The sequence below is a fragment of the Ursus americanus genome, chromosome 11, assembly GCF_024610735.1.
Source record: "Ursus americanus isolate L20-20 chromosome 11, mUrsAme1.1.p, whole genome shotgun sequence".
NCBI lineage: Eukaryota > Metazoa > Chordata > Mammalia > Carnivora > Ursidae > Ursus > Ursus americanus.
In genome coordinates this window covers 43,397,402-43,410,174 of record NC_142137.1, presented here as the reverse complement: position 1 = coordinate 43,410,174, position 12,773 = coordinate 43,397,402, and the positions used below count along the sequence as shown (strand labels likewise).

Genomic DNA, 12,773 nt, shown 5'->3' with positions numbered 1-12,773 from the left:
TTTTAAGATTCATTTATTTATTAGAGAGGGAGGGAGAGGGAGAGAGAATCCCAAACAGATTCTGCGCCCAGCACAGAGAAGGATGCAGGGCTCGATCTCACCACCACGAGATTAAGATCACGACCTGAGCCAAAACCAAGGGTTGGACATTCAACTGACTGTACCACCCAGGTGCCCTGGGAAGCTGTACCTTTATGAGAAAGCGATTTTGCGAAATAAGCCGAGCTCCTCACATCTTCCCTCATTCGTAGCGGGAATGTTCCCTCTGTGGTTAACTTTGGTTCTTAGGATGATCTCGTGTCACACCCTTAATTTACAGTTGAGGAACTCAATTTTTAGAGAGCTTATGTGACTTGCTAAAAGATCCAAGATGATCTCTTAACAGTTTAACATTTAGGGCTTCGGGCATGGAAAAGAAATCTGTTGCTGCCACTTTCTGCCATTCTTCTCCAGAAGAATCCCAGAGTTGGCAGCAGTGCGGTGCAGATTCGGGGTTGTTTATAGCCAGGGCTGCATGTCTATGGTCATAACTCTGTTTAGAATTCCATCTCTGGTTTCATTTAACAGCCTGACCCAGAGCATCATTACAGGTATTGTCTTAAGCATCTGCTCTAGGTCTGGAAACAGTTTGTGGATCTACTTGGGGACTCACATGGAAAATCAAATTATAGTATCAAGCACAAAAATCTTGTTTCTTTTTAAGACGTTTTGTGATTTTTTTATAGTGCATAAAAATACCATATTAAAAGAGAAAAATATCAGAACTTAATTTCGTTGTAAATTAAATGCATATTACTATAGAAGTTATTTCAGGTTCTTTAAAAGTCTTTGAATCTGAGTTGGATGAAAGTTTAAACATTTAGATAATAAAGTGCCAATTATAATCAGGACTTAGGCAGTTCAAGATAGCAAAGAATGCCTTTGATATTTCTACCTCCAATCAGACCAAGGTGATGAATATGCCATTGTAGTTTAAGATACCTTGCTAAAATGTCCTTGTTTAATTTCCTAAAATATGTGTTATATTTTTTCTCTTAAGAAAGTTGTATTTTCCAGTTTGCTCTTTTTTTTTTTTAAAGATTTTATTTATTTATTTGACAGAGACAGAGACAGCCAGCGAGAGAGGGAACACAAGCAGGGGGAGTGGGAGAGGAAGAAGCAGGTTCATAGTGGAAGAGCCTGATGTGGGGCTCGATCCCAGAACACTGAGATCACGCCCTGAGCCAAAGGCAGACACTCAACCGCTGTGCCACCCAGGCGCCCCATCCAGTTTGCTCTTTTGAAGATAAAAGATTCTTCTGTAGCATTAAAAATCTCAGCTTTACATTTAACTTAGCTTTTAATGAAAAAAAGAGAAATTAATATCTCTTTTAAAGGTCTGACGTTGAATTTCTAATCTAGAATGCAAAAATATGAGCAATGCAGTGTTTACGTGTTACAAAGAAATACTAAAATCACTTTCTATTTGATCAAATAATAAAAAGAAATAGAATCTTGTTTTTAAAAATATACTTTAGTTCAAAATATGAAACATGTGAGAACCATATGAGATTATTTTCTCCATTATAACAGTTTTCGTATGCATAAGAGATTATTATTTTGTAAGTTGTAAAATCCTTTGTGACTCAATTTTAATGGTGTGTTAGTGAAATCCTGCTCTTCTCCAGTCTTGCTGTGTATCACGTAACTTCAGCTCACCAGCACAGCAAAAATAAATACATAAAAAAATAAGAGAGTCACAGCTGTTAAGACAAAAAAAAAAAAAAAAAAAAACAAACAAACCTGTGAAATAGGAAGGTTACGAAGATTATACTATTCATAGACTCAGTTATTACTATGGCTCAAGTTAAGAACAGACTGGCTTAATGATCAGGCGTGTTGTGTCTATTCAAAGCTTGGCAGCTCAATGTAATTAGTATACTAATAGCTTGAATACTTGATACAGCATGATTCTGGAGCTTAATAGTACTTGTCATACACTATTTAAACCAGAGTTTTGGCATCATTTATTGTTTCTTGTCTTTAGCAAATATCATTTAGCCACCCTTGTCAAGATAAGAAAAAAAGTTTCCAGAAACAACTTCTAAACTCTCCATCTTTCACCATTATATGTCTTTCACTGTTATATCTACCAGTTAGATGCATTTCTTCTCCAACAGTGAAAGGCATGGCAGATTCAAAGTAAGTCAGACTCTTCTATGTATGTATTGTTGCGAGAATTTGGATGGGATGTATTACTAGAGAAAATAACACTTAAGAATTGTTCCTGTCATATACACCCATGCAGGCACACATACAGACACGTATACGCACATACACCTTCCCTCCTAGAACAGTCTCCTTAGTCGTCAGGGAATGTGGCCGGTCAACCTAGGAGGGTGCCATGTGCCATTGCTAGCCCAGAGAAGAGGGTTCTGCAGGCACTGATACGCTAGTGCTATGCGAAAGGAGTCAGAATAGTATAGTTAGTAGTTCGGGAAGGGGTAACGCTGATCCAGAACTGGCCTAGCTTCACCCCCTGCTCACAGAGGAGAAGGGGGGAGAAAGTGTAGTTTCACAGCCAGAGGGAATCTGTCCCCATGCCACTCCCCGTCTTCTGGCAAGAGCCATAATATGGCGATTACCTGACATTTCACATACACAGGAGAGCTCTCGAGTGTCCTCAGAAGCTAGTCCCTGAACCTCTTCCTTCCAAACTCTGTCAGACTCTGGATTCCTGTGTCACACGGGCTGTTCTTGGGCGTAACCCCCAACATTCCACTGATGTCAGTGCGGTGTTGTATAAAAAAGCATGGTAGTTCTGTGTAAAGCACGCACTCTGAGCTCACGTAGAAGGTGTAGGCCGTGGCCACAGTGAAATGAGAGGCCTTCCGTTGTTCGTGAGGGGTCTTTCCTCAGTAGTAGAGGAAATACCGTACTATAGATGGGGGCAACTTGTTTCTTTTAGAAAATGTTCCTCAGGCAGTCTTTTTGCTACTTGGGAAATACACGTTGGTCTATGTTATTTTGTTCTAGAGAAATAACTACAGTGTTAGCATAGCATTCTTAGAAATGTTTTCGAGTGATTCATCTAATCAATAAATATTTGCTAGCTGGCTCCAGCTGACTCGATATGTGGTATGTAATGAGAATGCATGTGTCATATATTAGAGTCTCATCATAAAAGAGTTTCAGTGGGAGGAAGAAATTCTTTTTGACTCTGTGGATCATGGAAGGTTCTATGGAGTTTGATGTATTTAAGTGGGGCTTGAAAAATTGATAGCAGAAGATATTACAGAAGAGGAGTGGGACATACATAAAGATAGGAAAGCCTGGGTGTTTGTAGCAAATTTTGGTTGGCCTTTTTAATCCAAACAATAGAATGTACCACCGGAATAGTGGGGAAAAAGGCAGGGAGCAGAGAAAGATGGTCATGTCCCTGAGCTCTGTGGCAGTGTATTATTTTTCTGGAACATTTTGCTTTTGTCACTCATTTCTTGTGGACCTTCTATATGTAAAAACTTAATTATTATCACCTTACTTCACTTCCAACGTCAGCATAGATTTGCCTGCCTTTTTGATATTTTAGGGTTGGATAAGATGTAATTATGGGGGCAGTTTTTGTCACTATTATTTTTGCCAAAGAAAACCTGTATGTAAGGATATCTGGCACTATGACTTGAGCAGATTTCCTAACTTTCTTAAATGAGCATAAAGTATTTGGGTGTCTGCAAACCCTAGCCCGCCATTTAGGGCCCTCCAAATATAATTGTAATAGACTAACCGAATCCAAAATACCAATAATTGTTTCTTAATTGAGTGGACAAGGTAGATTAAGGTTTTAGGGACACAGACTCTGTGCTTCATTGTTGCTCTTACAATTTTACTCCCAACATTCATGTTGTCTGGGAGCATATGTTTGCAACCTCCTCTGAGGAAACAGGTGAAGTCTGGCCAGGAGGTAGAATGACCACAGTGGGATATAGGCTAGTGATGAAACCCAAGGGAACAGGGAATGTAGCATGATCGCTGAGTTAGAAGATACACCATTTGGATTTAATATCCGCTGGGGCGGCGGGGGGAAGGGCACACTGCCACATAAAATGTCCCATCCATTGTAAGAAGCAGCTCACTTTCCAGGGTTACAAATGAAAATGTCACAGAATCAAGGAAAAATGTAACTTAGATTTAAATCTGAGGGGAGAGGCAGAGGTGAGAGACTAGACTAAGTTATCGGACCAAAATACATGCCCCAGAAATTGAAAGTCAACAAACCAAGCCAAGGGGCCAGGCTGGTTGGGAAGGAAGCAAACATTGAGGGTTCTGGGAATGGGTTGGGATTGGGTCCTTCAGGGATGGGGCTGAGCACATTTCCCCCAGGAAGAGAAGTTAAAGGACACTAGGAACGCAGTCCCTCTTCCAGCAGGATGGCGAGTGGGCAGCCCTGGAACGCACTGTCTGTCTTTGGCTGGAGGGAGGGCTCCCGTGGCCCTTTGCTGAGTGGTCAGGTGAGGGCAGCAGAGTCTCACACGTTGGCGTGAGGCCCTCTGCCATGTCTCCACAGATGTAACGGGGGCTTGCAGCCCTCTGGGGAGCAAAGCCATGGTCTTACCCAATCCCATGCTTCCTTGTATGGTCTTACATGAATATCGCTTCTTTTCTTTGTTATTCTCACACTACGTTTCACAGGTTACCGAGAAGCAAATGGAAATTTTTTGGAGGCACTTACATTTTGATGTAGCCTAATTCTAAAGCCATGTTATTTTTGTTGAACTTTGAAAGTTATCACATTAATTCCACTCATGGTCTATCTGTGCTTTATGTTGAGGTGGGGGATAATAGCAATTCAAGACCATGTACATTACCAAAAAAAAAAAAATGATACTGTGAGCACAAAAAATACTGCGTACTAAGAGACTTGTGTCTTACCTCATAGGTAAGTAGACCTAGCACAGTGCTTGGTACTCAGTCAATGCTTAGTGAATTTCAGTTTAATGAAACAGGGTTTTGTAGCATTTAAAGCATTATCTTTAAACATAATTTGTGCATGTCATTTGTCCTAAGGTCTGTTCATGACATATAACTGTAAATAATTACTTTTTATTGTAGTGGAATGATTAGGAATTAATTAAGCTTACTATTTCAAATGTCATAGCTGGTATTTTGATATTATAGTCCTCAAAACCTTTCACCGACATCTTACCAAATACATAAACAGTTCTTAACATCTATAGGCAGAGGATTTAGAACTGGTCCTCTGAAGTTCAAAGTATGTGGTCACAGTGGAAGCTTAACAGGCAAGTGAGAAGCAGACGCAATCCAGATGGATAGAAAAGTATGTTTCATTTTTTTTCCAAAGACGCTGAGGAACAAAAATTTCTGTGAAATCTGGTCAGTGCACAGGAAGATGTTTAAAATGCATACATTGCAATAGCACACAAAGTAACTTCTTTCTGATTCAATTTCATAAATTGCTCCATGAAGAAGCACTCTCTAGTAGATAATACTCAGAAATCAGCACTTAATATGGCAGTAATGGTTATTGCTGTCATTCTTTACATCTTTAAAAATAATTAAGCATTACTGCATAGGCATTATAAAGTTCCCCTATCACCATTAAGAGGATATTTGAGGTTTGATGTAATTTAGCAAATTACATTATACAGTAGTTAAGGTTTTTATGTAGTGAAGTGAAATGCGTCGTAGTTAAGCACACTTACCATATAATGCATTGTACAGAGTTACATGTTCCAGCTGCTGCCAGCTTTGTTCCAGTGTCATTATTGCTTTGCAGGCTGACGTTCCTCAGGGAGTGATTCGAGTGCAAGCTCCCCATCTTTCGAAAGTTTCCATGGCAATACAGCTAACTGAAGAACTAAAAGCCAGTGATGTACTTGCCAGGTTTCTCAGCCAAGAAAGGTAGAGGCCTGTTTTGTTTTCATCATTCCATGGTATAACTCACCCCCGCACATGCGCGCTCTCCCTCCATCACGAGGGGTGATGTGAAGTGCTTCTGAATTTTGTCTTCCCAGCAGAAAAGAAGAACAGACTTAATAATTAGACGGTTGGAATGAGCTGGGTTCATTTGAGGTAGTTTATGTGCAGGTGAGCCTGTTGCGAGCAAGATGTCGAGCCTGCCTTCACTCCGCCTGCAGTGGGCCTGGCACAGGAGACCACTCGATATTCTTTCCAGAATATGTGGATTGGAGGTTAATTACTGCATGGGGGCTGTTAGGAAAATCACTAAATAAGATGCGGTGGGAATAAAACAAAGAAACAAAAAATACAATTCTTTCTATGAAATATAATGAATAAAAAGAAATGCTTAAATTGAAAAGCAAGGTCTAAAGAATCAAGAGAGGATAACCAGTCCCTGGAGCTTTGAGGTCCCCCAGACACAGAGCACACTGTCCCGGTCAGGGACAACCAAGCCTTCTCCTCTGTTCTGGTGCTGATGGGGTAGGAGGAGTCCTCTGAAAGCCTTTGGGATCCCTCTGATGATATTAGAGCATACGCTTTCTGAAACATCTTACAATATCTTTTCTTAAATTTTAGAGATTTAACAAGTGTATTGGGTTTGCAGTTTTTATCCTTCTAATTCTTATTTGTTAGCTAAAGTTTTATTCTAATGATTTCCCCCCCTCATTGAAAATTAATCTAAATTTTTTAAAAAGGGAAATCCAGGACACTGGTATCTTAGCTTATGAATTCGCTGTTTCAGTCTTCCATAGAATGTCACGTCTGCATTGTAACGTTCAAGGGCATCAGTGAAGTTTTCTGCCAAAACCTCTCTAGTGTTAATACAGTACCACAAGTATTTAATATGCCTCTGCTCTGTTTAAGGCCCTCTGCTAGATGTCAGAAGGGGTATAAAGATATATTTTAAAGTATCTTCCCTCAGCGTTTATAAATCGGGAGAAGAGCTGAGCCTGAGCAGGAGCAGATGGTGGGGAAATAGAAGAGAGCCTTCCTGGTCGTATCTGGGCTTTCAGTAAGCCAGCACCAACCCCACTCTCAACAGTACTGTGAAGTAAGCACTAATATTACTTCTGTTTTACTGATAAGAAAACCGAGACTTTTCAAGGTCACACATTTCATAGGTGGTGGTGCTAAATTCCAAATGCATGGTTTCCATCTCCAAAGGCTTCCCTTTAAACACCCTCCTTGTAAGCCCGGATCTAGCAACCATCACGGATCTGGGGCCATTGGTGCAGAGTCAAGGAGGAGATGGAATTGTAGGGGAGTAAGCCCTGGAGCAGTTAGGTGTCTTTGCTCCCTAAAAGTGTCTCTGCTTCATGAAATCAATCCACTTCCTCTCTACTCCCTGCTGTGACCTAGTGGATATCAACTCTTGCCATTCTGCTCCCCAGGGATGACTGCCCATCTTCCCCCAGAGTGCGTACCTGGAGATCATTTGGCCAGACTTCAGATGTATAAGCAGCTCTTTCAGCCTAGATACAGTTAATTTACAGAGCATTTACTCTAAGGACCCAAGTGTTCAGTTGAGTCTACTTTTGTTGCTGTCCTTGCAGATGGCAGAAGAGGTGATTATGAAGTCAACTGTGACTTTAATATTTAGGGGATAACATGATTGTTATAGAAAGCACCAGATTTGTGACAACTGTCCTCTGCATATTTGGATTTTCTGCTTGGGGTGCTTTTATTAAATAAGCATTTGCTGCCCCCTGGAGTGGGGTCCGTTTCTCTACCTCCTCCTTTCTCCCCATCCTGCTCCACCCAGAGGGAAGTCTGGTAAACGTCTCCATCCATTGCTAAGCACCCCCCGCCCCAGCTGCTCCTGTTTCATTTTAAGCTAGATTTATAATCCCTTTGAATCCAAAGTTTTTCATGTGTAAGAGTAGACCATAATAGGACCTGCGTTATAGTCTTGTGATAATGAACTAGGAAAATGACCACGAAGCACATAACACTATCTGTTTGGGCCGCATAAGTGAAATTCTCAGCAAGTGTTTATATATATGTTCTCTTCCAGCACATTCTCCTCTTCTCCCACTTGCGTTCTGCCAGCATAGGGGCAGTTGGAAACCCCACCCCCCCATCTTTTTCCTCCCCAACTTTCTCCACCAAAGATAAGAACACATGAATGACATAAAGTGAATATGCAATAAGTTTCACATTTACTCACCAGTCTTGATAAAGGCTGTTGCCTTTTCTTTAATTATGGATTTGTTGATTAGCATTATGCAAAGCTTGTATTTACCAGGAAATCCAGTCGAGATTTCTTTAAAGTAGAACAAGAACACGGATACTGGAGAAACAATCTGAGAACAATATCTAACTAGGTTCTTTTGTTTTTCCCTGATCAAGTCTCCCCAAACATTCAGCTTGGTTTTCATAGAAATAATGGCTCTTTTTATACTCCTAGTTCATTGCATTATATACTATATTATAAATAAAAACAATTATTTAATTTTAAAAACAAGCATACACTGGTTTGGACTAAAGTGAGCTGTCTCTCGGTGAGGATACAACTCAGCAGGTGGGTCTTAAGTGTGGGGGCGTGTAAAGCCTCGAGTGTCTATCATGTTCCAGACAGAGAGTAGTCAGAGTCGGATAACCCCAATGAGTCATTGGACAGTTGGTTAGGAAAGCGTCTACTGTGCCATATTTTTCATGATGGTTTGAATAAAAGTCAGATCTGCTTTTCCCTTTACAGTTCCAGGGAGTGTGTCTTCGGGGCCTTACAGGAGTGGTTCACAAACCCTTCCGTGCATCACAGTCCACCAGAGAGCATTTGAAAAACAGATTCTTTGGCTTGACCTAGACGTACAAAATCAGTTTTAGAGCTCTGGGTCTGAATTTTTAGCAGGCTTCTCAGGTAATTTGTATACAGAGTTTTGAAAAACCACTGAATTTTACTAGTTTTTATTATTTAAACTTAATGTTCTGGAAGAGTTTGTTCTTTGAAGAGCATAACTCTGTAAATGTGTCTCCTTCTTGTGAGGGCTTCATAATGACTATTTGCTTCTACTTTGAGTGCATGTAACTCCTGTATTTGAATGGCCAACACAGGAAGGGTGGTGAACCACGTCCTATTCTTTACATCTTGCGTACGATGAGGGTTGTCAGCACGGCAAACACATGATAGATACTTACAGAATAAATGCAGTGTGAAAACGAAGGTGGAAATATTTCTTTTTGTAGTTTTAGGAGAACCTTTCTGGCCCCTATGCAAAGTAGTTGATCATATTAATAATTTTATTGGCAGCTAAAATGTTGTTACTTTTCTTTTTAATTTTACAAATTTAGATGCTGATTTATTATTTTGCCTTCAGATGTATGAGTCCATTTGTTTATTTTAATTTACAGGTGTGACATTTTTATTACCTATTTGGCACACTTAACAGATGGGAAAATACAAATGTTAGATAATTACAGTGTGTCTAAGTTATGAATTTCCCATACAAGCCAGAATTCCCCAAGCACATTAAAGTGATTTAGTTGCAAGCTGTTTGATGATACAACTAATCAGTTTGTTTTGTCCCTAATAGTGGGATTGCCCAGACTCTTAAGAAAGGGGAAGTTTTTTTGTATGAAATTGGAGGAAATATTGGTAAGCACATTTTGTTTCTCTCTGTGTTACATATGCTGATTTGACATTGCCAATGGTTATTATTTATATCTTTGAGGGCAAAACTCAGAAGTTAAATATAGCATGCTGTAGATAGTTGATGAATTTTGTGGATTTGTTCAGTGGTCTGACTTTTCAGGCTCTATTTGAGCTCCTCCGTACGCCCATCTGTGTTAAACCTCAGCAAGGGCAAATTCTCTTAAAATAGTAGCAATTTCTAGAATGGTAATGAACTTTTTCAGAACGTCTTTCTTTTTTATATGCTTACATCACATCTTAATAAAGGAAGTGGCTGAGCTTATTTAAGGCCAGGATTACATTTTTATTATGGCTCAGTACTAGATATTTTTAGTGAAAGCAGGAGTTATTTTTGCAATTGTTGATTGCCTTCTAAGTAATGCACGCACACACACACAACGACAAACACAGATATACACACATACGAATATAAGCACATTAGTAACTTAGGAAATAAAAATAGATCGACTGGATTAATTTTGACCATGCCTTATATTTTATATGCCCATTTTCAGTTATCAGTGGGTTGTACTCATCTCTATTAAAATTTGAAGTAAACTTTTTCTCTTTATTTTGACCCTTGAAAATGGTACAGGTGAAATTGTTAACAAATAAATGAAATAGTGTTTAATTCAAAATAATAATTGAAAATATGTTAAGATTTTAAGTTTTGTGGAATTTTTTCCTGAGACACAAAGGTGTTAGTAAATACTGAAACTTAAACATGGAAATATGAAGGCTTACTCTTAAAATTTAAATACACTGCAACTCTGTTAGAAGCTTGGAATTGTTAACTCAAATAAGAAAGATTTATTTAAATATTTATATGTATTTGAACTTGCATTTCTATCCTTGGGTATTGAGAATGAAGTATTGTTTCTTACTTAGGTAGACCCAAAACTGTTGCCACCCCTTAAAAAGGTGAATAAGCTTTTAATGAGCCATTGCAGAGCCCTTCACACAAAGTATTTTCAACTTCCTTAATTAACTTGAAACCCATTCCTTTAGAGAAAGCCTACTAAATTGACCTTCTCAATATTTTGGCCACGTCTTATAATGTTATGGGAGATGGGAAAGGATGAGAGAGATTTTGAAGTCTAAGATTTCAGAGTTAAACCATGAGGAATAAGTTTAAAATTGCATCCCAGTCCCTGCACTGTGTTCACCTGATCCGGTGTCTCTTTGATAGGAGAACGCTGCCTTGATGATGACACTTACATGATGGATTTGTATCAGCTCAACCCCAACGCCGAGTGGGTCATAAAGTCAAAGCCGTCATAGGCTGAAGCTGCAGAGAACCACGAGGACCTCCTGAGACTATTGCTGGGGCAAGAGTGCAAATAAAAGAAACGGCAGGACCCTTGTATTGTTCCAATGTACCCAACTCTTGAATAGTGACACTCTGAAGCCTTAAAAAGTTACAGATTTGTGCTGCTGCCAGAATTACGTTTATTAATAAGACAATGAGCAAACAAATATCTCTGGAGTGAGAGGAAAAAGGGTTAATTAGCGAGGCGGCCATTATACTCTGTGAAAAGTGCCCGGATGTGACCGTTTATTCTATGTGAAAACACACTCTCTTCCCTCTCACTTTTTTCTCCTAAAATCATATACATGGTAATATGTGCTTCCTCTCCTTTTTCTCCTCCTCATGCCTGCCTCCCCCCCAACTAGGTTTGCTTTTTAACCGAAAAGATCACAAATACCAGGTATTTGGCAAGTCGTGAAGACAATGCATCTTAAAGTAGACTGAATCCAACAGTATTCCTGTCACTATCGAAAGTTAATATTCCTCCCTTTTAATCATTTGTTCAAACAATAACATCCCACTTCTTCCTGCTCTATCGCATGAAGTGATTTGCATTGTTTTCAGTTCATCTGACATATGTGCACAGAACCGTATCCACTATTAAGCAATACAACTGTCAGAAACTGCCAATTATTACTGAACTATTAAATACTTATATACTAAGAATAAATAAAATATATCCATGTGGAATAACTGGATTATGGATAACAAGAGAGTGAAAACCAAATCACTTCATGTATGCTTTATTCTCCTAAGTGAAATTTATGAAGTCTTAGCTGGCTTTACCTATTGTCGTATTAGTACAAATATGCATGATAGTAAAATCCAGTAATGGTTAAGAATGTTATTCTACTGAAAGAGGGATTTTTTTTTTTTAACTCCTAAAGAAGGCTGCAGGAAGCATTTTCTTTTTCTGGGTATGACACAGTCATATGAACAAGTTTTTGTTTGTGTACTTTAAATAATCAGAGTAAATTTATTAAAATGCCGTGGAAAGTACTATTCCCAGGGAGTTTAATGCACAAACCATATTGTGACAAGAGATGAGCCTCTGAACTGTAAATAAGAGAAATGAAGTGAGAAATGTTCAATATTTTATGAGTTTAGAGTGTAGTAAATAAAAGGTGATGTAAATGAATGTTGCACACACTGTGTTTATGATACTTTTAGTAGTATTTTAGGGAAAATCATACACATTCTCAGAAGCTCTTGATGTCACTCCAGTTAGGAGGGAAAATGCTGTTAATGAGAAGAGCCATAAATTTTTAGTGTGTAATTATAAGAGCAGCCTGTGGATATGATCACTTAAATAACGTGGTGATTTGTGCCATTGCTTTTTTATTTAAAAAATTTTTATAATTAAATGCATTTTTCTAAATTATCTTCTCTTGGAATTATTACTTTTAATCCTATATGTTTATGAATGTACTATATTTTTGCTTGTATTTGTGTTTTTGTTAAAAGCCAGTTCTTTTATTGTTCCTGTTGCTCCTGTGTAATATTTAAATTGGGAAGACATGTGGAAGATAAAAAACTGTTTCCATCCGTAGTGTTTTCCTTATGCAAACTTTTGTTCTTTAGGATTTTTCAAAAACATGTTGTATTCTGTTTCTGATTTTGACAATATATATTAATTTCCCAAAATGTTTTATTAATAGCTTAAGTTAATGAAAGCAATTAATGATATAAACTCGATTAAGTGCTTAATACATTTTAGGGGTGCACAATTTCAAAAAAAAACAGGAGTGAATATAATGATTTAGATAGATGGCTTGCTAAAGCATATGTCAACTAGCTTTTTACCACATTTACTAGTCCCCTGCTATGTGTGTTGGTGGGGGGAACACAAGAGGCTTGTGGAAAAGAATTCCAGAT

General features: G+C 38.6%; 1 protein-coding gene across 3 annotated transcripts in view; it reads left to right on the top strand.

Annotated features, from left to right (window-relative positions):
* The window catches only part of ARHGAP18 (Rho GTPase activating protein 18), a 189,293-nt gene extending 177,014 nt beyond the window's left edge, over positions 1-12,279 (top strand). For all 3 annotated transcript variants that reach the window (XM_087865480.1, XM_045805575.2, XM_045805576.2), the window contains 3 exons: positions 5,774-5,898; positions 9,492-9,553; positions 10,779-12,279. In XM_087865480.1, the coding sequence (XP_087721606.1) occupies positions 5,774-5,898; positions 9,492-9,553; positions 10,779-10,870 (279 nt within the window). In that variant the 3' untranslated portion in view covers positions 10,871-12,279. The remainder of the gene's footprint in view (positions 1-5,773; positions 5,899-9,491; positions 9,554-10,778) is intronic.
* Positions 12,280-12,773: the final 494 nt, after the last annotated feature.